At 36.9% G+C, this 27,595-nt stretch overlaps 1 protein-coding gene across 5 annotated transcripts in view; it reads left to right on the top strand.

Annotated features, from left to right (window-relative positions):
• ARID4B (AT-rich interaction domain 4B) overlaps positions 1–27,595 on the top strand; it is a 162,102-nt gene that overhangs the window by 108,333 nt on the left and 26,174 nt on the right. For 3 of the 5 annotated variants that reach the window (XR_004058871.1, XM_010384649.2, XM_030936486.1), the window contains 3 exons: positions 4,502–4,762; positions 22,874–22,958; positions 25,590–25,788. Coding sequence is in view for 4 of the 5 variants with exons in the window: in XM_010384649.2 (XP_010382951.1) it covers positions 4,502–4,762; positions 22,874–22,958; positions 25,590–25,788 (545 nt within the window). In the remaining variant the exon portion in view is untranslated. The remainder of the gene's footprint in view (positions 1–4,501; positions 4,763–22,873; positions 22,959–25,589; positions 25,789–27,595) is intronic. The other 2 variants (XM_010384651.2, XM_010384652.2) reach the window with 2 other exon arrangements.

Below are 27,595 nucleotides of genomic sequence, written 5' to 3'. Positions count from 1 at the left end.
GTTTGTTGATTATGCTTTGTTATATTTCTGTGTGTAGAAGTGTATGTTTAAAGGAGATCATTTTGATAAGAATCTTAATAAAGATTCAGCTTTTTACCAAAAAATCGGATTTTTAAATCTACAGATGTTTCTGGAACATCTGCTGTTTGCAAGACACTATGATAAATCTGTATTTTTCTTTGTTAATTTTTTAAGTTGGTGCTTCTGCTTATTTTATAGAATAAACTGTATTTTGTAGGTTTTTAGTAACCCCTTTAACTCTATAATTATATGGATTTTTATATACTATAGATATTTATTAGTATATGCGTACCTCAAACTAAAATTTTCCTGATGTGACTGCCCAAGTTTGGTAGATATTTTTTAGAAGCATTGCAGTTGGGACTGTTTATACAGTACTCCCTGCTTTTCCACAGTTTCAGTTACCTGTGGTCAACTGTGGTCTGAAAACAGGTGAGTACAGTGCAGTAAAGTATTTTGAGAGAGTGAGACAAGACCATATTCACATAACTGTTATTATAACATATTATAATTGCTTTATGTTATTAGTCATTGCTTATCTCATGCTGTGCCTAATTAATAAATTAAACTTTATCAGAGGTATGTATGTATAGGAAAAAACATAGTATATATAAGGTTTGGTACTATCCACGGTTTCAGACATCCACTGGGGATCTTGGAATGTATCCCCTGCAGATAAGAGGGGCTTACTATAATTGATTTTTGAGTTTTATTAGATAGTTGCAGGGGAAAATTTTACAGTGATAATTAATATATAGGTATTTTTCTGGCATATAAACTTTCTCTAAGTAATAGGCTATTACCAAGAATGTTCAGTGTCCTTCTTCCATTGTCCAGATGTGGGAGATTGAAGAAGTTGATATATGTAAAATGTCTAGTTCAGTGCCTTGACCATAGCAATTACTTAATACACTATCTTTTTTAAAATTTTTGTTTCATTGTAAAGAGTGTAACATCAAGTTGGGAAGAGTTGATGTTTCTTTTTGAATTCAGATGAAAATTCTTACTGATACATTTCGTTTCCCAAGATATTCTTCTCTAAAATATGACTAGCTTAAATGCGTGTGTGTGTGTGTGTGTGTGTGTGTGTGTGTGTGTGTGCATGTATGTAATGTATGCATCAACTTAATTTTTTTAACCTGTATGCTGGTTGCATTTTATACTTTCAGAGGCTCTCTTTCTTGGCATTCTGTGTTCCATCTGGTTTAGCACATTAGTCTTGAATTTGCCACTGAAGTCTTAGAGAGGAGAATAGTTTTCTTTGGTTGATTGCCAGTAATTATGTTGTTTTTTCTTTATACTTCAGTGTATTATTAAAGTGAATTTCATTTGGTTTGTGTCTGAGGGTGATATTAAATGTATATTTTTAATTTTTGATTGTTTGATTTCATTAATACAAGAGTGTTGGGTTTCTGTTTTAGATTGAACGAAAATTTGCCTGGGCTACCACTTAAAGTATGATTGTGCTTGCTGTTGGCATTTAGAATTGTTTGTACTCATCAACTCAGTGTATTCTATGATGTAACATACAGCTTAGAGTTTGTTGTCATTTCAAAAAATTTAGAATTTTGATTCTATATCTCATTTTTATATGATGATTCTGAGGTGCATGATAAATCTGTTTTATTGTGGCCACAATAAAATATGCTTCTTTTCCCCAGTATGCAAAAATAGAGTCTTATGACTTAGGCAAGTATTCTTTCAAAACAAAGATTTAGTTTGCTATAAAAATAAAATTCCTCATAATGATTTATCATTGATAATGCCATTTCTGTTAATTTTTTAGATACTTTCGCCTTAATAAAATTACTTTTTCATAATAGAAATATTAAGGTATTTTCAGTAGCATTGTTAATATTTTAATCTCAGTCTGGGTGCGGTGGCTCATGCCTGTAATCCCAGCACTTTGGGAGGCCCAGGCAGGCGTATCACCTGAGGTCAGGAGTTCGAGACCAGCCTGGCCAACACGGCGAAACCCCATCACTACTAAAAATACAAAAAATCAGCTGAACCTAGTGGCATGTAGTCCCAGCTACTTGGAAAGCTGAAGCAGGAGAATTGGTTGAACCTGGGAGGCGGAGGTTGCAGTGAGCTGAGATCATGCCACTGTTCTCTAGCCTGGGCAACAGAGGGAGAGACTGTCTCCAAAAATATATATATATATGTGTGTGTGTGTGTGTATATATATGTATATATGTACATATATATGTATAGTATATATGTATATCTCAGATTATAGCTGGTTTCATGAAGGTTTTAGTTTTTTAAATACGTATTTGACTGTACCTGAGTCTTTAAAATAGGAATAAGTCTTGAGAATTTTTGAGGAATTTGTGTCATGGTTCAGACAGAATTGATACATTTGATACTTTTGTGAACTTGGACTTACTTCCACAGGTCTATTAAACATCCCCCCAACACTCCTGTCCCACTATACAAAAGGAAAAGGAAAATAAAAAAGCATTATAGTACTGCTTATATCACTATTTATATATTATTTTTGTTGCCTATGTAATTACATAATTAGGAATGATAAAGTCTATTATCCCTAAAAAGGTTGCATATAGGAATATAAAACTGAAATTTTCAGTGGAGGAAGTTTTTTTAAAATATAAATATTATATTCATCAGGCAGGCACAGTGGCTCACACCTATAATCCCAGCACTTTGGAAGGCCGAGGTGTGAAGATTGCTTGAGCCCAGGAGTTCAAGACCAGCCTAAACGACATAGTGACACCCCTGTCTCTACAAAAATAAAAAATTATCTGGGTGTGGTGGTATGTGACTATAGTCCAAGCTACTTGGGATGCTGAGGTGGGAGGATCATTTGAGCACAGGAAGTCAAGACCACAGTGAGCTGTGATCAGGCCACTGCACTCCAACCTGGGTGACACAGTGAGACCGTGTCTCCAAGGGAGAAAAATATATATATGTGTGTGTGTGTATATATATGTATAGAAAAAAATGTGTGTGTGTGGTGTAATATATGTATATATATAATCATTAGTCTTAATATATAATATAGCATTTGTTTTAATATATATGTATTTTACATATCATTAATTTTTAAAGCTTAAATACTAAACTATCGGTTGTTCTGCCTTACGATGTTTAGTCATTTGTCAACCCTAAAGTGATGGAGTCTTTAAGTACAGACATACAGGACAGCAAATAAAACCAGACTAAATGTAGCCTTGGATTTCATATTGAAATTTAAAAAAAAATAAATCTAGTGTTTGGAAAGATTTATAATTGAAGATTTTCTCCACCTTATTGAATACAGATTGGTGGTCAGTACAGAAAGGATATGAATGCTCAGTTTTAGAAAGTACATGGTACTAAGAAGATAAAAATGGATGTAAGGCCAGGTGTGGTGGCTCACGGCTATAATCCCAACACTTTGGGAGGCCGAGGTGGGCGGGTCACCTGAGGTCAGGAGTTTGAGACCAGCCTGACCAACATGGTGAAACCCTGTCTCTACTAAATATACAAAAAAATTAGCTGGGTGTGGTAATGGGTGCCTGTAATCCCAGCTACTTGGGAGGCTGAGGCAGGAGAATTGCTTGAACCTGGGAGGCGGAGGTTGCAGTGAGCTAAGATCGCGCCATTGCACTCTAGCCTGGGCGACAGGAGTGAGACTCCATCCAAAAAAAAAAAAGAATGTTGTAATACTCTTTCTAGAATAGTTTGACTTTTAGTTTCATGTACTTGTAATTGGCCTCTCATCTGTCTATTTCTTTGGAACATCAAAGTTGAGAAGATTTGTAGATGATGTTAATAAATCTGTGGTAATGAGAGTAGAAGTTGTGTTGAAGTTTAAAGGAAAGAACAAACCTGATAAGATATTGTTAGTACATTTTTAGAATATTTCTGTTTAAATTAAAATAGTATTTTAGTTATTATAACATTTGAAAATTCGGTTGGAGAATGTTTTAAAGTTATTAAGACTGCCATCTGCTAGTGAAAATTATTGTTTCAAACATCCTGAGACCTCCAGCTTGGGTGACAGAGCAACACTCTGTCTCTAAAAAAATGAACATCTTGAGGCTGGAAATATTTGAATGAAAAATAACTTTTAGTTGTAAAATGGCAATGAAGTATAATGGTTTTTTTTTTTTTTTTTTTTTTGTCAATTGAGATGTAAAACACTTTTATTAATAAAACATGAAAACATTGTTAGAGTTGACCATACTTGCTTCTTGCTGTTCGGCACAAATTCTGTTCTTCTGACTTTTGGAAATTTTCTTTTACTGCACTTATTTTTGAATCTTCATTTTCTCTAAATGTGTCTTTCTGTAACCTTGGTTGTCTTACAGTTTTAGTTTTTAATAGTAAAGTGAAACTCTGAGAATTTCATACACGTGGAACCTGCTTTTCCTGGAACAATCACAGCCACAACTTTTATCAATATATGTGGTTTGGAACTGAAAAACTTGTGAAGTGTCTTTTATTAACTCTGCAATTTTTTAAACCTTTCAAGAGATGAAACGAATAAAGAAGAAGAAGAAGATGATGAAGAAGCAGAAGAGGAGGAGGAGGAGGAGGAAGAAGAAGAAGAGGATGAAGAAGATGATGACAACAATGAGGAAGAGGAGTTTGAATGCTATCCACCAGGCATGAAAGTCCAAGTGCGGTATGGACGAGGGAAAAATCAAAAAATGTATGAAGCTAGTATTAAAGATTCTGATGTCGAAGGTGGAGAGGTCCTTTACTTGGTGCATTACTGCGGATGGAATGTGAGGTAACTTGAGTTTTAGCTAGTGATTATTACCTAAAAACAATTATAAAATACTTTTGTATTTAAAAACTTAAGTGACGGATTACAGATTTATTAGTATTCTAATTGAGGTCATAGTACCTTATAAAAAATACATAAGTTTTTAGCATGTAAATACCTCACTTAGTGACTTACAATTAATGTTTTCAGTACTTGGAAGATATCCCTAGTGTCTAGAAAACTGAGGTCTACACACTTGATTTTTGTGTACTACGTGTAGATTAGTAGACAAAACATTGATGAAATGATCAGAACCTCTGGACATCTGCAAACCAATTATCAGGCTGCTTGCTGTCTTGCATTTTAAACTACATTGCCACAGTAACCTCTCTTTTGTATTCTTAAGTCATTTCTTTCCTTCTGTAGTCAGGGATTTAAAATCCTAGGAAACATTAGCTATTTAAAGAAAGCCTTATCTCCTTATTAACAGCTATTGCATTACAACCTTATTCAGAAGTCTCTGAAATTTATTAGTATCTTTGAAAAAATATGGTTGAACATGTAAGCAGGCCTGCTTCACTAAAATAGAATGCACTTTTTGACTGCTCCTGCCCTAGGGAACTGATAGGCAAGACTGAAATTTGGTTTTAAGTCGTGTTCAATGACTTAAGCATTTTTCTTAGATAAATTTTCTTTGACTTTCCAAAGAAATTTTGTATTTTTATTTTATCCAAAATTGGCAAGCCAGTTTTGGGATCTGTTCGTTCAGTTTTCTTTTAAGAATAATTTAATTTATTTTAGAATATCTGATACTGTATTTGAAATGTAGCCTGTAAGACAGTTAAATACCTGGAAAGATTACCATAGAAGTTTTAAGTTGTGGTTTCGTGGTGTACCTAGTGTCTTCAAGGAGGAATACAGTTCTCATGCTTTATACTTAAATTATATTCTGTAGTTCGGGAAGTTATTAGGAAGGCATCATCTCAAATTCTGTGTTTGAGTGTTGCAAATTAAATTTTGATTCTCTTTAATCACTTCCCACAATGCCTTTTCCCTAAAGAAAATCACTTCTGAGAGTTTTGAGGCTGTCCTTACTAACTTTTCATTCTACTTTCACATACATATAAATGTACTCATAGAAAATATATAGTATTCTTACATGCATGTGTTTTTAATAAATTATACTATACAAAATTCTGTTTCTTAAATTTTTTGTTGTCCTGTTGTATAAGAGGAAGCTCATGATCTAATCTGATTACCTTTCTTATTTTGAGAAAAGTACCAGTCTGATCCATTCTAATGCTTGGAAGAAAATAGCAAATAGCAACTTAAGTCATGAGGAAATGTTCAGAAGTTTTGTTTTGGGCTCATTCTTTATTGTTTCTAATCAGGATACAGTTTTAGATTTTAAGAATATGTGTTGTCAGAGCTTAGATTTGATAGTTATTCAGAAACATAAGTTTTTCCAGATACCACTTTTAACACACTGCACAATTTATCCTTTCACCTGTTGGTCCTTTTTTTGTGTGTTTTGTTTTTGTTTTTGGTTTTGAGTCTAGCTCTGTTGCGCAGGCTGGAGTGTAGTGGCATGATCTCTGCTCACTGCAACTTCTACCTGCTGGGCTCAAGCGATTGTTGTGCTGCAGCCTCCTGAGTAGCTAGGATTGTAGGTGCCTGCCATTGTGCCTGGCTAATTTTTGTATCTTTAGTAGAGACAGGATTTTGCCATGTTGTCCAGGCTTTTCTTGAACTCCTGACCTCAGGTGATCCATCTCGGCCTCCCAAAGTGCTGGGATTATAGGTGTCAGCTGTTGGTTCTTATGCTGCCTTTCTGGTACATGTTTTTCCTCACCTGAAGGCCTGGCTATTAATATATTCCAAAGAAGGTACTTGAGATCTCAGATATAGCTACCAAAAGAATATTTTGCCCAATTTTTGACTTCAAGTCATTTTGATCTTACTAAATTATCTTACTGAATATAAATGTAGAGGGAGTTCTACTTCTGCCTAGGATATAAATGTAAATGTAGAATATGTTAGTTTAAAATTAGGAAGAAAAAAGGCTGGTGTGGTGTTGCATGCCTGTAGTCCCAGCTACTGAGGTGGGAGGATTGCTTGAACCCAGGAATTCGAGGCTGCAGTGAACTATGATCATGCCACTGTACTCCAGCCTGAGTGCCAGAATGAGACCCCATCTCTTAAGAAAAAATTTAGAAAGAAATACTTAGATTAGCAAAAACGAATAATTACAACGTAATGCCCACGAGATAGAGTCACAACACCATTTACCTCTCTTTTTAGTTTTTCTAATTATTTTGCCAGTTTACATGTGGAGGCAGTTTTTCCTCATGGCCTTTATGAAGTATTTGAAATTCTGTGAGAAATGGATAGAATTTAGGTGTTCTTCAACTTTCACTATATATAATCAAGGCTTCCTTCCCTCCTTCCTTCCTTCCCTCCCTCCCTCCCTCCCTCCCTCCCTTCCTTCCTCCCTCGTTTCCTCCCTCCCTCCCTCCCTCCCTCCCTCCCTCCCTCCCTTCCTTCCTTCCTTCCTTCCTTCCTTCCTTCCTTCCTTCCTTCCTTCCTTTCTTCCTTCCTTCCACTGAGTTTCACTCTTAATGCCCAGGCTGGAGTGCAATGGCTGGATCTTGGCTCACTGCAGCCTCTGCCTCCTGGGTTCAAGCGATTCTCCTGCCTCAGCCTCCTGAGTAGCTGAGATTACAGGCATGCGCCACCATGCGCAGCTAATTTTTGTACTTTTAGTAGAGATGGAGTTTCTCCATGTTGTTGGTCAAGCTGGTCTCAAACTCCTGACCTCAGGTGATCCGCCTGCCTCGGCCTCCCAAAGTGCTGCCACTACAGGCCTGAGCCAGCGTGCCCAGCCAAGGCTTATTTTCTATTAATTGGCTCATTAAACAAAAAAGGCTTAGTAGATAGAAGAATTGAGTCATTCATGAAACTGTTTTACAATTAAGATACAACTTTGTTTTGTTAAGAAAAGATAGACTAAAAGAGAGAATTCCAGAAGTATTTTGATTTTAGAAGGTAGAAAGAATCTCTAGTAATTTAGTTTTTAAATAGATAGCGGGAAGGGAAAGTAAGGAAATAATTTAAATTGACGCATTCAAGTTTTTAATAATATAGGAAGGAAAATGGGACCCAGTTCAACAGGACATGCTTGTGTTACTGTGAAGGTTGCCATCTATTTCTGACAACTCAAGTGCTTGTATGCTATGAACTTTCAAAAGAAGAAAACTTAACATCTTGATGAAGACCTGTAGGATGGATCACTATACACTCCAACATCATGGAGAAAGCAAATGTACTTCAGTAGATTAAGCAGTTAATCTTAGAGTTAACGTAACAGTATTTTACTTCTCTCAGCAATAATCAGTCTGTCTCATTGATAAATACGCAATAATTTTTATTTTTGCTGCTCCTCTAGTTCTGAGGCTAATCTAATAAGGACTACAACAAATCCTCATCAGCTCTATGACAATTTTTGTTTTATTTTTAGGGTCTTCAGCTTGATCTCTAAATTTATACTTAACAGATGTGAAATTAGAAATGAAGATTTATGCATGGAGGTTCATGAAAATAGTTTTATCTTCGGTGGCAGTCATTCATGACAAGCAATTTGGGAGATTTGTGTGGACCTATTTCCATGGTGTTTTTAATCTGAAACATGTATTTCAGATTAAAAAAAAAAAAGAGATAGGACCTCGTTCTGTCACCCAGGCTGGAGTGCAGTGGTGCGACCATGGCTCTCCAGCCTCGACTTCTTGGGCTCAAGTGATCCTCCCACCTCAGGCTCTGGAATAGTTGGGGGACTATAGGTGTGCATTCACCCCTGGCTAATTTTTTATCTTTTGTAGAGATGGGGCTCACTGTGTTGCCCAAGCTGGTTTCAAACTCCTGGGCTCAAGCAGTCCTCCTGCCTTGGCCTCCAGGAGTGCTGGGATTATAGACATGAACCAATGCTCCTGGCCGTGAACCATGTTTTTCCAGCAAAGAGATTTTCTCAAATAATGTAAGAGTATCTGTCTCTTTGTTTAAAAATATTGTCTTTAGGCCAGGCGCAGTGGCTCACACCTGTAATCCCAGCAGTTTGCGAGGCCAAGGTGGGCAGCTGAGGTCAGGAGTTTGAAACCAGCCTGGCCAACATGGCAAAACCTCATCTCTACTAAAAATACAAAAATTAGCCGGACTTGGTGGCAGGTGCCTGTGATCCCATCTACTTGGGAGACTGAGGCATGAGACTCACTTGAACCAGGGACACAGAGATTGCAGTGAGCCGAAATCATGCCATTGCACTCCAGCCTGGGTGACAGAGCAAGACTCCGTCTCAAAAAAAAAAAAAAAATCCTTTTTCTTGTTAATTTTTACATTTTTCTTTGTTTTCTAAAATGCTGTTTGTTGTTGTTGTTGTTGTTGTTGTTGTTGTTTTGAGATGGAGTTTTGCTCTTGTTGTCCAGGCTGGAGTGCAGCAGTGTGATCTCATCTCATTGCCACCTCCTGTGTCCCAGGCTCAAGAGATTGCCGTGTCTCAGCCTCTCAAGTAGCTGGGATTATAGGCACATGGCACCATGCCCAGCAAATTTTTGTAGTTTTAGTAGAGATGGGGTTTCACCATGTTGACCAGACTGGTCTCGAACTCCTGATCTCAGGTGATTCACCAACCTCTGCCTCCCTAAGTGGTGGGATTATAGGCGTGAGCCACTGCGCCCGACCTGTATAAACCTTTAATATAATTTTCATGTATGTCCCTATTTCACAGCTGAAATGTTGATTTTTGTTATACAAAGGTTAACATTTGGGCAAGTTTGTTTTCTACTATTGTGATGAAAAAAAGTCGTATTTTAACATGTTCACACCACATTGACTGGAAAGGACTTGAACTCTTTAACCACAAATAGTATAATACTTTTACAGAATTTTTCTGATGCAGTAATAGTATCTAAAATTATTGTTTAGCACTATATTACTTACTATGTCACCAAGCACTAGGAATGTTTGGAGTAGGCTCATAAATTATTTTTTTAAACTCTTCTAAAAATAACAATTTAGAAAAATGAGAAAAATACTTAAAGGTAGAAAGATAAAATTATTGCTGGCTGGGCGTGGTGGCTCCCACCTGTAATCCCAGCGCTTTGGGAAGCCGAGGTCGGCGGATCACCTGAGATCGGGAGTTCGAGACCAGCCTGACCAACATGGAGAAACCCCCGTCTCTGCTAAAAAAATACAAAATTAGCCAGGCATGGAGGCACATGCCTATAATCCCAGCTACTCGGGAGTCTGAGGCAGGAGAATCGCTTGAACCTGGGAGGCAGAGGTTGCGGAGCCAAGATTGTGCCATTGCACTCCAGCCTGGGCACCAAGAACGAAACTCCATCTCAAAAACAAAAAAAAAGAAAAGAAAAAAGAAAGATAAAATCATTAATATTATAGTGTGTTCTCTTTTAGTCTTTTAAAAATGTCTCCATACATTTAAAAAAATTTTAGTCCTGCTTAAGTAGTTTTTAATAGTAGGTTCTCTGTTGCGTTTAACTTTTCTTAGTGATGTTAATATTTTATAGAGAATCTTAAAGTAATTAATTGATCCTTTTCACTCTCAAGTTTCTAAGTCATGTCATAAATATGGGATTGATTTTTTGAAAGTAAGGGTACACATTGAAATTAACATGCCGTAAACTGGTTGAGTGTGTTGGATTTCCTTGTTTAGTAACAAACAACTGAGTGAAACTATCTAGACTAATTGGTGTGGAATTTAAAATACATGAATATTTTGTAATAGTATATCAGTGTTGATTGAATTTCCTCTGCTCATTTCCAACTTGGCTTTCTGTAATCAAAGAGTTGCACATTTAGTTAGAGAATAATTTTTTCTATGTTGCGGATCACCAGTTGCGTTAATGGGAACACAAAAGTAAAAGAGACGCTGTAAAACTTCAGTTGTAAAACTCTTAAATAAGCCACAATGGTTCTAGTTCGTGTTAACAGTTATAGAGAACTGAAAATAAACTAAATTATGCTAAATATATTATTTGAAATAAAAAATGTGTTACATTTTAAAAATATTTTCTCCGAACAAATTAAATCCTCCTTAGGAGGGAATGAGTTAGGGGTTGAAAAAACCTGGTAAAAGGCTTTCACAAATAAATAGGTTCAATCCTACTTTTTGCCATCGTTCAGTTGCTTTTTTCACACTTTATTCCTTTATTTTCCAAACATAATTTGAATATCCACTATGTGCCAAATACTGTGCTTGTCACCAAAGATACTAAGAAGTGGTCCTTATTAGAGAATTCATAGTCCCAGGCATGACAGTTAACCCCAGCAAGATTGACAGTCTGTTGATCCTACCACCCTTTACGTCTCCACCCCACTTAATGCACTCAGTCTTCTCTTAATATTGCTTACATTTGCTGGCATTTATTATTATAATCACTTCTTTTGACTCCAGCTCTTATTTTTCTCTCCTTTTGCTTTATAGTACTCATCTGACAAAACCACAAGAACCTTGATTAAATCTAACCCTCCTGCTCCTTGCCTGCACCTGTGCAGCTGATCCTGGTTGGAGTAAAGCAAGCAACCACAATGACTGTTCTTATTTTAAATTCGTAACTCTGAACCTCAAGTGGGTCCTTAATTCTTTATGTCCTTCTTCCATTCACTCTCCTAGTTTCTTAGAAGACTATTTCATACTGCTGCTTACGTCTTCACATCCCCAGCATCTCTTCCCTATCCTCATTTTCAGCTGGTGACCTTGCTTTGTACCTGCTGAGAGATAGAAACAAGAAAAACATTTCTACACACTTCATTAGATCTGCCTATCTAACTGCATTTGCTGCCACATTCTCTGTGTTTTCATCTTTCGCTATAGATACACAATCATGCTACTGTCTGAAGCCAGTCTTCATAACTATCCCTTCTTGCCTGATCGAAGACATGGCCCATTTTCTTGTTCTGTTCTAAGTCATTCCCACTACTTACAGATTTGTGGTTATTTGTCCTATCTCAAGGAAAATCTTTTCTGGAGCCTGACTTCTACTGTGACATTTCTTCACTCTATTTTCATTCAGCAGAACTGTTTGAAAGTTACCTACACTTGTTACTCAGTTTATCTTCTTTTTCTTTGTAAACCCACTCTCATCAACCTTTTGTTCATTGTGTCTCCACAACTGTTCTTACCAGGAACACTGGTGACCCTTTGTTGATAAATTCCTCCTGCTTTTCTTGCCCTCTTACGTGCCTTGTCAGTGGCCTAACGGTCAGTTGATCACTCCTTCCATGATATGCTTTGCTTGGGCTCCAGCTGCTCCAGCTACAACCGTTTTTCTTGTTTATTTTCCTTTTCTTTCTTTCTTTCTCAAAATTGAGAAACCACTCCTCAATTATCTTTTGTCTCTTCCTCATCTTTGTGTGTTTTCTCCCTTCTAATTGTTCCCCTGTTTCTTTCTGATACCCGTTTAACATTTTTTTTTTGTTTCTGTTCCTATTTTTCCAATCCTAACTTGAGTCACAATTCTGATACTGAATTTTTCTGAATTATTTTTCTGAGTCAGAGGAATTTGATCTCCTGGAATATAACTTTCACCTAGGACTCTGGGTAAATTCTTTCCCTTCAACTCTCCTCCACCTCTTTTTCTTTTTTTCTTCATCATCCAAGCTTTCTACATCAGGACTACATTATGTATTATTACAAAACTGAACCTAATTTTAAAATATGAAAAAAATTTCTGTTTCATGTCTATTCTCCTGTTATCACTTACCACATCTAGAAAAGTATTCATTTGGCATATGGTAAGTACTAAATGAATGTTGATCTAAATTGGACCTCCCGACAACAAGATGGAAGTAGAGCAGAAGGTAAAATTCAAATAAAAGCCACTGGGTCACTGGTTTTTTAAAGTGATACCTATAATAGGGGATTGGGATAGATATGGCTTGACCCTCTCACTGGAGCTGCTTCTCACCTCATTTATATATAACTCTGTGTTTCACTTTCTAAGGAACTGTCAGACTTTTCCACAGAGACGACACCGTTTTACATTCTCACCAGCAATGTGTTAGGGTTCCAGTTTCTCTGCAGCCTTGCCAACACTTGTTATTCTCTATTTAAAAAAATTTGGAGGTTATAGCCATTCTAGAGAGTGTGAAGTAGTATCTCACTGTGCTTTGATTTGCGTTTGCCTAATGACTAGAGTTGAACATTTTTCTTGTACTTATTAGCCATTTGTATATCTTCTTTAGAGGAACGTCCCTTCAAGTTTTTGCCATTTTTGAATTGGTCAGTTGTTTTGTTGTCATTGAATTGTAATTCTTCATATATTCTAGATGTTATTCCCTTACCAGATACGTGATTTGCAAATGTTTTTTTTGTTGCCTCTGTTTTTGATGTTATTTCCAAAGAAACATTGCCAAATCCAGTGTTCTGAAGATCTTCCTGTATGTTTTCTTCTAAGAACTTCATAGTTTTAGCTGTAATGTTTACATCTTTGATCTAATTTGAGTTCATATTTATATATAATATATGTGACCTCTTTGGGTTGCATAAAGAGCCTATCTCTTAGCAAGCAAAATGGAGTCAAGACTGAGAGACTGGAATGAATTTGATTGGAAATAATAATTTTCTGTGACTTTTTAGCTATTCTTAGTCTCCTTTTGTCCTTAAAAAATTTTTAATGTCACTTTTCAACTTAATTGCTTTGTTCTTTCCTGCTCTAAAATGTTTTGTGTCCTTCATTTTTTTTCTTTTTTCTTTTACTTCCATGTAATCTGATCCCTGCTATACTTCAGTTGTGTATGCCATTGGATTTGGGAATATTGAAATAGAGTACAGAGTTGTTCTACTCATCTTCTTTGAAACAATTGTCCTGGTAATGTTAGAAAGCAACTAGGAAATTGTCTGCCTTGTTTCTATAGTACAGAAGTCAGAGGCCTATAAAATGACCATTTGACAGTGGTTTCCATTGTCTGTAAATTAGTATTAAAAGAGAGTGACTTTTGAAAGTTAACCATAGTTTTTGAGTACAAATGAACATAAACATTTCCTTCATGAAAAAAAGATGATAATTCAGTTATGTGTTGTACTCAAATGGGCTTTAATTTTTCTTTGTGTATTCATCTTAGAGTGTTTACTAAACTTGGACCTGTTTCATTGAGTAGTTTTGTAGATTGGCAGGTACATTGGTATTTTTGTCTAAATGTGCACAAATAACTAATTCCATACATTTATCAAATATTAACAGAATATACTTTTGGGGAATTTTTAAAAACTTAGCACCTGCATTATAATATGCAATTAATACCACAGTTAACTATTGCAGTTGTCTTTGTAAGCTTTGGTAAAATGCTGTATTCGTGTTCTTATTATTACATATTACTCTGCCTAAAGACCTATACTTCAGTTTCATTTTATAGAGTTATATTGCTTGGGAAAACCTATTGATATAATTACTATACCATTCCGTTGAGCTGTTTATGTCAACTCTTAAATATGACTATGCTATAATTTTAATTCATGGTTCTATCATTCTGCTGTTATATTCTTAAGTATGAGGAATACCATTCCTGTCTCTCTGATGTAGATTTAAGTGTTATATGAAGTAGAAATATGAAATGTTTATATCATACTTAGGAATTTTATTTTGTTTTTATTTTATTTTATTTTATTATTTATTTTATTTTATTTTTTTATTTTATTTTGAGGCAGAGTCTCGTTCCATTGCTCAGGCTAGAGTGCAGTGGCACGATCTTGGTCCACTGCAACCTCCGCCTTCTGGGTTCAAGCAATTCTCCTGCCTCAGCCTCCCGAGTAGCTGGGACTACAGGCATGTGCCACCATGCCCGGCTAATTTTTGTATTTTTAGGAGAGATGAGGTTTCACCATGCTGGTCAGGCAGGTCTTGAAATCCTGACCTCATAATCCGCCTGCCTCGGCCTCCCAAAATGTTAGGATTACAGGTGTGAGCCACTGCACCTGGCAGGAATTTTATTTTTGAATAATATACTACTTTTTTGTTTCATTTTATTATAGGTACATTAATAAAAGTATTAATTGTGATCAGTTATTTTCATAAGTCTTGTTTTAGATATTCAGATTAAAATACATATAAATTGAGATTATATAAAATTCATACAGTAGGTAAATATTGATAAAATTGCTTATGAAATTTATAATTAATAACGATTAACACTGCTTTTTATCTTGACTTGGTGTTTTTTTCTATTATTTTGTCATACTTTTATTTAATTCAGGAGGGGAAATCCCTTTCCTTACTAAAACAGCACAGATTTCCACTTTAGATGTGAGGTTCTTAAAAACTAAATAAGTTGGCCGGGCGTGGTGGCTTATGCCTGTAATCCCAGCACTTTGGGAGGCCAAGGCTGGTGGATCATGAAGTTGGGAGATCGAGACCATCCTGGCTAACACGATGAAACCCTGTCTCTATTAAAAGTACAAAAAATTAGCTGGGCATGGTGGCAGTTGCCTGTAGTCCCAACTACTCGGGAGGCTGAGGCAGGAGAATGGCGTGAATCCGGGAGGTGGAGCTTGCAGTGAGCCGAGATCATGCCACTGCACTCCAGCCTGGGTGACAGAGTGAGACTCTGTCTCAATTAAAAACAACAACAACAAAAAACTAAATAAGTTAATTATGTGACATACATTAACTTTTTTGATTATAGAGAGGCAAGATACAAAATACATATTGTGCAACAATTATTAAATGAATCTATTCATTATAGAAAACAATATAGTTGATTTTAACATTTACTTCATGATTGGTTATTAGATTTTTATCTTATAATCTATACATATTTCAAAGAGAGGTTTTAAGTAATAATTTGATTTTACTTGTTATTTTTAAAATACTTTTATTCTGCATGCTATATATTTTTAAATCTCTAAGACTGTGCTTTTTAGGTGTATATTAACTATATGCTGATAATATTTCTTTTAAAATTGGGTTTAAGAAGAACCAAAAGCTGAACTGATGTGGGCATATTAACCATTTTGGTAGTATATCTGATCGATTAACGTTCTTTTCTGTTTTTATTATTACGGAATGATTTCTTACATAATTTGCCAGTGCATCCATACAAAAGCCATAAAGTTTTCTTTTTAGAAATCCTATTTTTCTGTGGTGAGAGCAAGTATGCTGTGGTCTCTGAATGGTATCTTTTAGTTTTGTGTGAATATTTTTAAACATTTGAAAAATCAAATATTTGTATGGTGGGCTTCTTTCAGAAAGTTTCAGGTTTGTATACACAATTTGTCATTACTGTTTAGTGTTGTCTTCTTTTGTTGAATTGTAAGCTCCTCGCAGACGAGCTGTTTGTTGATTCATTGCTGAGTACCCAGTGCCTAGTGCAGACTCTGTTATTACATAATAGGTACCTAAGAGGTGTTTGTCAGATGAATACGTGCACATGTGTACTTACAATCTTGGAGTCTCATATAATTTTTCATTCTACGGCCAGGCATGGTGGCTCATGCCTGTAATCCCAGCACTTTAAGAGGCTGAGGCGGGGCGGATCACCTAAGGTCAGGAGTTCAAGACCCGCCTGGCCAACATGGCAAAACCCAGTGTCTACTAAAAATACAAAAATTAGCCAGATGTGGTGGCACACACCTGTAATCCCAGCTGCTCAGGAGGCTGAGGCAGGAGAATCACTTGAACCTGAGAGGTGGAGGTTGCAGTGAGCTGAGATCGCACCATTGCACTCCAGCCAGGGTGACAGAGCAAGACTCCATCTCAAAAAAAAATTTAAAAAAAAAAAAAAAAATTTCATTCTACTTCATTTTCGTAGGTCAGGGAACATATTAGATCTTCAGAAGTTAAATGAGTTTATCATGCATATGTTCTTTTATGTTTGTTTTGTTAGTTGAATGTTAAGTGATCTCAATAGAAATATTCTCAGACAAGTCACATATATACCTTGGAAATATTTTCCTTAGTACTTTAGATAAATATTCAATGAGATACTTGTTTAGATTCCATCTGTAGAATTAATTATATTGACTATTGATAACTGAATTGAAAAAGTATAGGCTAATCACTGTCTCAATTTTCTAACTCAATATTTTTTTTTAATATTTGTTTCAATACTTTTTGTTTGTTTCAGTATTTCTTTTTAAATGGAAGCTTTTAGTAATGCTCTTTCCCTTGTGCCCTGCAAAATTAATTTATTTCCTGTTGTGAAAAGGCCAATTATGATCTTGTAATTGTAATTCCTAAAGGTTAAGACCAGTTAAAGCCAGGATAGATAAACTATCCTGGACTGTATATATATGTGTATATTATGTATATATATAAAATACAACCCAGTCTACCTTAATTTTCTCATTTTCAGAAAACTGCATTGCTTGAATCTAAAATTGCAAGACAATGTTTTTATTTTATTTTGCGTATATTTTTGGGACAGTGTCTCGCTCTGTTGCCCAGGCCGTAGTGCAGTAGTGCAATCTTGGCTCACTGCAACCTCTGCCTTCTGGATTCAAGTGATTTCCTGCCTCAGTCTCCCGAGGAGCTGGGATTACAGGCATGCGCCACCATGCCCAGCTGATTTTTGTATTTTTAGTAGAGGTGGGCTTTTGCCATGTTGGCCAGGCTGGTCTGGAAGCATTTTCAAACCAAAAGGTTTGTATTTAACTTACTTACTAAGATTATTGTATTCTGCCAGACACGGTGGCTCACACCTACAATCCCAGCACTTTGGGGGGCCAAGGTGGGCGAATCACTAGAGCCCAGGAGTTTGAGACCAGCCTGAGAAACATAGTGACACCGTCTTTCTACAAAATACAAAAAAATTATCCAGGTGTGGGGGTGCATGCCTGGAGTCCCAACTATTCAGGAGTCTGAAGTGGGACAATTGATACTGGTAGGTCAAGGCTGCAGTGAGCCAGGATGGCACTACTGCACTCCAGCCTGGGCAACGGAGACTCTATATGAATAAGAAGAAGGAAAAAAAAGATTCTCATATTCCTTAAGAATGTACTTTCAGGGATGAATAGATATCTTACTTGACATGGTACCCCAAGGATAAATTAAGAAATATTTTATGGCCTTCTATATCTTAGCTGCAGTTTCACTCTTCGCCACTTCCTTTACAGTTATTTTATTTTATTTTGTTTTATTTGAGATAGAGCCTTGCTGTGTCACCCAGGCTGGAGTGCAGTGGTGTGATCTTGGCTCACTGCCACCTCTGCCTCCCAGGTTCAAGTGATTCTCCTGACTCAGCCTCCCAAGTAGCTGGGACTACAGGTGCCTGCCACCACATCCAGCTAATTTTTTTTGTATTTTTCTTAGAGACGGGGTTTCACTATGTTGGCCAGTCTTGTCTTGAACTCCTGATCTTGTGATCTGCCCTCCTCGGCCTCCCAAAGTGCTAGGATTACAGGCATAAGCCACTGGGTCTGGCCTATTTTAATTTTTTATGAAATTCAGGATATGTGAACTTGAGCTAAAATTTCCTATTTTCTACCTGCATTGACTATTATCTATTATGTCTAAGGTAAATTTGGTGTTGTCTCTTTTTGATATATACTACATATACTGTATTTTTAAAAGTCTAAATTTATAAAGAAGAAAGGATTAACTGTAACTTTTTGTTGTAGTTCTGAAGTAAGCTTTCATCTTTCAAGCCTGTGCTTCCTTGGTAAGGAATGAGAAATCTTACACACTAATATTACTTTCTTAAATTAATTGGCACCAGTAATTATGCCAGTTTAGTTCTTTCTTAAATAATTGTAATGTCTGTAGGAAATGTGGGGTTTTCATGTAGTTTTTCCCCACATGAATTTTTTTTTATTTTTTGAGATGAGTCTTGCTCTGTCACCCAGGCTAGAGTGCCATAGCGCACGTGGTATCAGCTCACTGCAACCTCTGCTTCTTGGGTTCGAGCTATTCTCCTGCCTCAGCGTCCCAAGTAGCTGGGACTACAGGCGCCCGCTACCACGGCTGGCTGATTTTTGTATTTTTAGTAGAGATATGGTTTCACCATGTTGGCCAGGCTGGTCTCGAACTCCTGGCCTCATGATCTGCCTGCCTCGGCCTCCCAAAGTGCTGGGATTACAGGCGTGAGCCACTGCACCCAGCCTAATTTTTATCCTTTTTGTTACAGACGGAGTTTCACCACGTTGGCCAGGCTGGTCTCGAACTCCTGGCCTCAGGTGATCTGCCTGTCTGGGCCTCCCATAGTTCTGGAATTACAGGTGCGAGCCACCATGCCTGGCCTCCCCACATGAATTTGTGTGTATGTGTGTGTGTGTGTTTTTTCCCTATTCTTTGAAAACATCCTGTAGAGAAAATGGAAGGAACACTTGGGTAGTTATCTAATGGGTAAATTACATATACAGAAGGAACATTTCTTATTTTTAAAAACAATGATCCGTTATAGTTATTTAATCTTTTGACCATCTTTGTATTTCTTGTAAGATCTATCAGACAACTAAAATGCTATTTAAAATCTCATTAGGTTTTGAAATTCTTGTCTGCCAATATGTTTGTGTCAGTAGTCTCAGCTTGTATTTGGTAAGGACATTTGTAATTTGAAAAAGCTTCCTCAACCAAAATTCTCACATGTTATTTTCACCTTTTCTTCCTCTTTATGTCACTGGTTTCTCACTCTTCATGAAGCTTAGTCTGAATAGGGCCTGGAATGCCCCCACTGTTATTTTCGCGTTAGAATCTTTTAACGGGCAGTCCATTTCCTTCTCTTCTCTAATTCTCCACAGGAGTGCTTTTTGGCAAGCACTCGAATTCACTTTCATTGTTGGAATTTCTTAACTTGTGAAATAAAGTCCCTGATAAATTTTTAAGATATACTCTAGTTCTAAAAGTTACTGGTTTTGATGACAGTAACAATACTGTGTAACTCTATTTTATACAAAGAGCATAACTGGCCAGGTTAAAAAAAATGCAAAAGCTTAGTGTCTAAACAAGGGAATACCTGAATAAACAAATAAAAGCACTGAGAAAGTAGAATAGAAAGAAGTCAAATAACAGAAGAGTCATAATATTAGCTAATACTTACATATCTGTAAGTTAGATCTATAAATATATTATACATTATGTTTGCTGTTAGATTACATTATTACTCTATAGTAAGTTTTCAAGGAATTTCTTAAAACTATACAGAATATTCCGTGAGAATTTTTTTGTTTTGTTTCTTGAGATGGAGTCTTGCTTTCTCACCCAGGCTGGAGTGCAATGGCACGATCTCAGCTTACTGCAACCCCCACCTCCCGGGTTCAAGCAATTATCCAGCCTCAGCCTCCTGAGTAGCTAGGATTACAGGAGTGCGCCATCATGCCTGGCTAATTTTTGTGTTTTTGTAGAGATGGGGTTTCACCATGTTGGCCAGGCTGGTCTCGATCTCCTGACCTTAGGTGATCTGCCCACCTCAGCCTTCCAAAGTGTTGGGATTACAGGCGTGAGTCACTGTGCCCAGCCCCATGAGAATTTTAAAACAAATTTTTTCAGAATAGTAAGGGCATACTCTTTATTAGAACTATGTATGTAGTTTGTTTCATCTAATTTAGTAATTTATTTTTTTGTGTGTGTTCTGCCTGCCAACACACGTTTGACACCTAAAGTCACTACTCAAAATTTTTCTGACATCCAGTCCTCTTGTACCATCCTTTTTTTATAATTGAGTAGAAGAGAACATGATCACTATGTAGGATTTATGGAGCTTAGGCAGTGGGCCCCAGCCTGTACCATTCCAAGCATCCATCATTTTATTATTTATGTATATGTTCTTGCCACCTTGTTCTTAAGAGAATTTAAACAACATACATTATCTCTGAGTAATAAAGGAATCTTCCTTTATCACGGTGTAATGCCTTACCCATGAGGCAGTAACTGTTTTTCCTTGTTTGATGTGTTGGGTGATGCAGGTAAAATATACAAATGTACAATATCATGTATGTATTCTTAAATTGAAAACTATTTTACCCTACTTCAAAATATAATTGATAACAAAATCCAGGTTGAATTGAGTCAGTTTTTTATTGATAGTAAAAAATGTCTGGTATAAAACTAGCTACAGAACAGATAGCCTTTGGTTAAGAAAGGTAAAACACGGTTATAACTTTGTTTAGCCCACATTAATGTTATGTGCAGCCATCATGAACTGACTTCAGTTTCTCTCATAAAAAATTAGAAAGCTTGTTTTGTTTTCTTTTAAAAACAAAGTTGCTATCTTGACTTCTTTCCATAGTTATTCAAATAGAGCAACTTCTAGGAGTTCATATTGAAATGTGCAGAGGGTGGAGGTGTTTTCGTTTCCCACCATGCCCCCAATTTTGGAAGGAAGTAAATTGCTTTCCTAAGCGTTATACAATTCTTGGTATTAATAGGAAAGGTAGAAGTACTGCTGCAAATATATAGATGGATGCTACAGTGCCAGGTGTAAGTACCAAAAGGAGTGTGTTTAGTAGAAGAACACTTGCTTTAAAGCTTTTCAACGTACTTATCATATATTTGTACTTACACCTGTACTTACCATATATTTCTATCAAAAAAAACCCATATATGGTACGTAGCATTATTTTTTATTTTATTTTTAAATTGCAGTCTTATTTTATACAGAAGTAAACTAAGCCTTGGACTGAGAATGAGTTGATCAGGACCACATAACTAGTAAGCAGGAATTACGTTAAGTCTGTCCTAAAGCTCATTCCATTCCCTCTTATTCTTATTACGGCCCTCAGCATCTTCCAGCATATAAACAGAACCCCTTGCATGGGGATGAATCCTCAGCTTTTCTGGCTTTTACTGGCTACAAGCCAGTAGTTTGTACCAGCGGAATAACCGCCCAGGAGTTTGCTACAGATACTTTCTAGGCCTATGCTAGAGTAAGAATATAATTTATTAGTCAGTTTGCTTCTTGATTTGGGGACTTTGTTACTTCCTTTTCATACCTCTAATAATGAGGACATTTTAATTTAAAAGCTCATTTTCAGGTGTCCATGTTCTAGAGTTAAAAATATCAGTGAGTTTTCTGTTTTCTGTGAGTAATGTGTGTAACTTTGAACACAAGAAGAGAATGTGAATTCATTTTTAATGTTTACTTCTTCTAGCTGTCATACTTCTTGAATGAATGAAGGATGAAGAAACTGTCATTCTTTTTTTTTTTTTTTGCTTTAAACAAATAGTTTCATTGCAGTTAATAGTAACTTGCACCCTATGAAATTGCGAAGACTATCAGCATTGAATCAAGAGGCCATCACAACTGTTGACTCAGCTGTCTGTACATGTAGGAAGCATTTCAGAATACTGAAAAACTTTACAGAGTAATGTTTTTCTAGTATTTTATGAGCATTTTTTTTTTTCTAGTTGATTTTGCATTATCTATACATTACAATGCGGTGCTTTTCTTTTTTTTTTTTTTTGAGATGGAGTCTCGCTCTGTCGCTCAGGCTGGTGTGCAGTGGCACGATCTCTGCTCATTGCAAGTTCCACCTCCCAGGTTCACGCAATTCTCCTGCCTCAGCCTCCCGAGTAGCTGGGACTACAGGTGCCCACCACCATGCCCGGCTAATTTTTTGTATTTTTAGTAGAGACGGGATTTTACCGTGTTAGCCAGGATGGTCTCAATCTCCTGACTTCATGATCTGCCCGCCTCGGACTCCCAAAAGTGCTGGGATTACAGGCATGAACTACTGCTCCCGGCCATAATACAGTGCTTTTCTATTACACAATGCCATTTAAAACTGAAGCTATTACCTTAGCTTTCTGATTTGTCTAGAGAAAAATTGCCTACCTGCTGCTTAAGAACCAAACAAAGTAAAACAAAATGTAGAAAATACTGTGATTTATCTTAATACTTACTGTAGAGATTCAGTTTCTCTTTGTTGTAGCTGAGTAAGCAGTGCTAGTTGAGGAATCATGAGATCATGCTCTCTAGTCTTGGCTCGGCCAGTAGCTAACTTTATGTTCACGGGCAAGTTATTACATCTTCTCTTTGTGCCTTGGTAGCTTGCTCTTCAAACCAGGAAGCTGAGATGATTTCCAAGGTTCTTTCCCTTCTAAAATGTCATGATTCTATGAGTTTCTCTTTAATATGGCATAGGTTATTTCTGTGGTGTATATTGTACATATTTATATTAATTTCCTTTTATTTTAGATACGATGAATGGATTAAAGCAGATAAAATAGTAAGACCTGCTGATAAAAATGTGCCAAAGATAAAACATCGGAAGAAAATAAAGGTAAGTGCTTGGTTTTACTACACACTATTAGCTCTTTAAAAGAAGTTTTCCTGCAAATGATTCAATTAAATACATGTTAGTGTTATACTTTATTGAAATAGCACATTTTTCAAATGCTAGATTTGTATATAATTAATTTTGTCAGGTTAGGGAAAGCATTTTAGAAACAGTACTGAATGATCTTTGAGACTTTTTCAGTTGCAACATTATATAAAGCCACTCAACCAGATTTTATTTATCCATTTTTGCCATTTCCTTCCCCTCTGGTTCCCAACCAGGAGCCATAAGGCAGTGTGGCTTGAAGACATAGGTTATTATTATAGCTGTAAACCATTCCAAGGAAGAAAAGGCTATCTGGCAACTCCTTTTTCTCATCTTTATCTGATTATAGTTAGTGGCTTAGAATATTTTCACAAGATTTTGTTTGTTTGTTTGAGACAGAGTCTCGCTCTGTCGCCCCGGCTGGAGTACAGTGGTGCAACCTCAGGCTCACTGCAACCTCCACCTCCCAGTTCAAGCGATTCTCATGCCTCAGCCTCCCGAGTAGCTGGGATTATAGACACACACCACCACACCTGGCTAATTTTTGTATTTTTAGTAGAGATGGGGTTTCACCATATTGGCCAGGCTGGTCTCAAACTACTGACCTTAGGTGATCCACCTGCCTTGGCCTCCCAAAATGCCAGGATTACAGGCGTGAGCTGCCGCGCCCAGCCCCACAGGATCCTGTTAACCACACAAATGCCATGGGGATTTACTTAGGAGCTCATATGGAAAATTAATGTCACTTTTATGTATGATAGAATTATTCATTCTAAGACTACATTTTCCTAAAAGTTAGATTAGACTAGGTTTTAGAATTTTTTAAATCTTCTTAATGGCTGTGAATAGTACATGTTGTTGAGGTGCTTAATAGTTATTTTGAAATTCAGTCTTCATATTCAAAATGAGATGCTTTTAATATTTACTTTTCTGCTAAATGTTTCTTTAGTGGCCCCAAATAATGAAAGCTTCCCCGCTAAAGTGGTCATTCTTCTTTCACTATAAAATTGGGTCTCTGTTTTACAATTTTCAGTGTAGCAACCCAGTAGTTACAACTCAAGACTTCTCCAACCCCTTTTTCATTTCCCTTCTTTACACAAAGGTGTGAAAATTATGCTGCATTTAGTATTGTTTTTAGGTACTGAAAGAGTTCTGTTGGGGGTAGGGGGACTAAAAATGCCAACGTCTTTACACAAAGCAAGTTTTAGAGTAGCATTTGTAAGGTGGAGGATAAGGGTGGGGAAGATAGGGTGGAGGATAGTGGTGGGAAAACTAATAGATTACTTAAAGAGTTCTTTGTAGGTATTTGCCTCTCTTCAGTTCTTGGCCCCTCCTCCTGCATATTAAAACTCCTGGTCATGAGGGAAGAGGCATGTGAATTTTGAAAAGGCTTCCTAGGTAATATTTTGATAATGTACATCCCCCCATCACTGTATTTCATCTTACTCTAAGAGCCACTATTGTTGAGGCTGCCCTCTGATACACATTGAAAGCCGTATTTGAACTTGAACTCAGGCAGACTATTTCTGTCTTCAGTATGCATGGCAGATTATGACTTTTGGGATAAATTATGAAGTGGTGAAAAGGCCGGCAATAGCAGGAAAATTGGAACAACACTAATCATTTATTGGCTGTGGTAGTCTACTTACATATATGCCTTTTCAGTGTGTTCTGAGAATGAATCTCAGATCCCTAAGGCAGTGGATCTCACTCTTGAACACATTTCAGAATCACTTGGAGGACGACTTAAAACTCAAATTGCTTGGCCTCATTCTGGGCATTTGTGATTCAGTAGATCTGAGGTTGTTTCAAGGAGTTTGCATTTCTAACAAGTTCGCAAGAGATGCTAATATAACTGGGCCAGAGACCACACTTGGAGAACCACTACCCTTAGGCATCTATTATATGTAAGGAATTAACTTATCTTCTCTGCATCTGGAATGATACTAGATATGTATTCTCCTTAGGAGAATTACTCTCACTCAAAGTTTATAGTGTTTACTGCTAACTCAAGCTTCAGAGAGCTTATTTTTCCTATAAATCAAAACAGTTTTTAAGAGTAGTTTCCAGGAAATGTATGTCCCTGCTCATCTATTTGTAAACAAATAATTTGAGAAAACTTCTCATCTTTTCTCAAAACATTAATATGTCACTGAGGTAGGAAGGTTGCCCCTGACTTTTCTTTACAAAAGTACTTGGAATTTTGTCATTCCCAACCCACATATAATGAGATTTTGAAATGACCAGGTTGCAGTTGTTTCTTTTTTTAGTTAGTATTTAATTTAAACATATTGTGATTTTAATTCTGAAGAGTAAGTTGTAGGTTTGCTAGTCCTAATCACCTATCTGATTGCTAATTTGAGTCCTATTATTAAAGTATAAATACAAAACCTTTTGATCATCCTGTGTAGTATTTTCTTAAGTAGCTTTAAAAATATTTGGCTGTTTTGAGGGGCTTCTTATATTCTTTCTTTTTATGTTAAATATTTAACAACATATTCTATAACAGTGAGTTAAAAGTGAATATTAACATTGTTTCTAATAAGTGCCTTATGATAAATTATGACATACTTTTTTTTCTTAACCTAGAATAAATTAGACAAAGAAAAAGACAAAGATGAAAAATACTCTCCAAAAAACTGTAAACTTCGGCGCTTGTCCAAGCCACCATTTCAGACAAATCCATCTCCTGAAATGGTATCCAAACTGGATCTCACTGATGCCAAAAACTCTGATACTGCTCATATTAAATCCATAGAAATTACTTCGATTCTTAATGGACTTCAAGGTAAACATAACAGTCGTTCTGTTGCATGCAGGTATTTGATTGTAGTTTATATGAGTCAAATTCTATAAAGGTAATTCAGTGACATTACCAAGTACTATTTTTTCTACCAGAATTTTGTTTGCTCTCTTATTACACGTTGAATCTCTCTCTTTTTTTTTTTTTTTTGGGACGGAGTCTCACTCTGTCACCCAGGCTGGAGTGCAGTGGTGCGATTTCGGCTCACTGCAAGCTCCATCTCCCGGGTTCACGCCATTCTCCTGCCTCAGCCTCCCGAGTAGCTGGTACTACAGATGCCTGCCACCACGCCCGGCTAATTTTTTGTATTTTTAGTAGAGACGGGATTTCACCGTGTTAGCCAGGATGATCTTGATCTCCTGACCTCATGATCCGCCTGCCTCGGCCTCCCAAAGTGCTGGGATTACAGGCGTGAGCCACCGTGCCCAGCATGCAGGTTGAATATCTCTTAACTGAAATTCTTGGGACCAGAAATGTTTTGGATTTCAGATTTTTTTTGGATTTTGGAATATTTGCATTCCACAAGCCAAATCCAAAAATTCGAAATCTGAAATGCTCCAATGAGTATTACCTTTGAGAATCACATCAGCACTCAAGAAGTGTGAGATTTTGGAGTCTTCAGATTTTGGATTTGTGATGTTCAACCTGTACTTGACATAAAATCAGCCATTGATTGAGGCCTCGAATTTTTTGTTGCTAGTAGATCCAAGCGCACCATAAAATTTTGGTTAACATTTATAGTATTCAACTTTTAGCATTGTTACTTTAGTTTTTTAATCTTTTCTGTACCATTCTTTCTGTTGCAATGTAAAGCATAGTTTGTGTTATACAACATCAGACCATAAAAGTATACTGACAAGTTGTTGTAAAGAAAACCAAACTTTGTTTGTCCTGATTGTGACTGTTATGATCTGTTTCTTTGAGACAGGGTCTCACTCTGTAGCCTAGGTTGGAGTACAGTGGTACAATCTCAGCTAACTTCAGCCTCAACCTCCTAGACTCTAAAGATCCTCACACCTCAGCCTCCCAAGGAGCTAGGGCTGCAGGTGCATGCCACCATGCCCGGCTAATATTTATATTGTTTCTAGAGACGGGCTTTCGCCCTGTTGACCAGGCTCGTCTTGAGCTCCTAGGCTCAAGCAGTTGGCCTGTCTTAGCCCCCCAGAGTGCTAGCATTACAGGTAGCAGTGACTGCATCTGGACATGACCTTTTTTTTTTTTTTTTGAGACAGAGTCTCGCTCTGTCACCCAGGCTGGAGTGCAGAGTGGTGCGATCTCAGCTCACTGCAAGCTCCGCCTCCCGGGTTCACGCCATTCTCCTGCTTCAGCCTCCCGAGTAGCTGGGACTACAGGCCACCGCGCCCGGCTAATGTTTTGTATTTTTAGTAGAGACAGGGTTTCACCTTGTTAGCCAGGCTGGTCTTGATCTCCTGACCTGGTGATCCGCCCGCCTTGGCCTCCCAAAGTGCTGGGATTACAGGCTTGAGCCACCGCGCCCGGCTCATGACCTCTTTTATGATGAGATTTTTGCTTAGTATATAAGGCAGAATGAAGTATAGATAATGAAAGCAATGAGGATTAAAGGGGAACTTTATTAAATCTAACTGGCAGGGAAGGGGACATATCTGATCTATGAGATAAAAGAATGGATCTCCATAAAAATATCTTAACATTTCTTGTAACTTAAAAGATATTTCATTTTTACATACTTTGAATGTAATAGAAGCTAGTTTTTGTTTCTTATTGTAGATGTGTGTTTATATTAACTCATTATTTTATAAACCAAGTGCTG

The sequence above is a fragment of the Rhinopithecus roxellana genome, chromosome 8 (genome assembly GCF_007565055.1).
Source record: "Rhinopithecus roxellana isolate Shanxi Qingling chromosome 8, ASM756505v1, whole genome shotgun sequence".
Classification (NCBI taxonomy): Eukaryota; Metazoa; Chordata; class Mammalia; order Primates; family Cercopithecidae; genus Rhinopithecus; species Rhinopithecus roxellana.
Note: the sequence above shows the minus strand (reverse complement) of the source record. Positions and strands in the feature narration are given on the sequence as shown.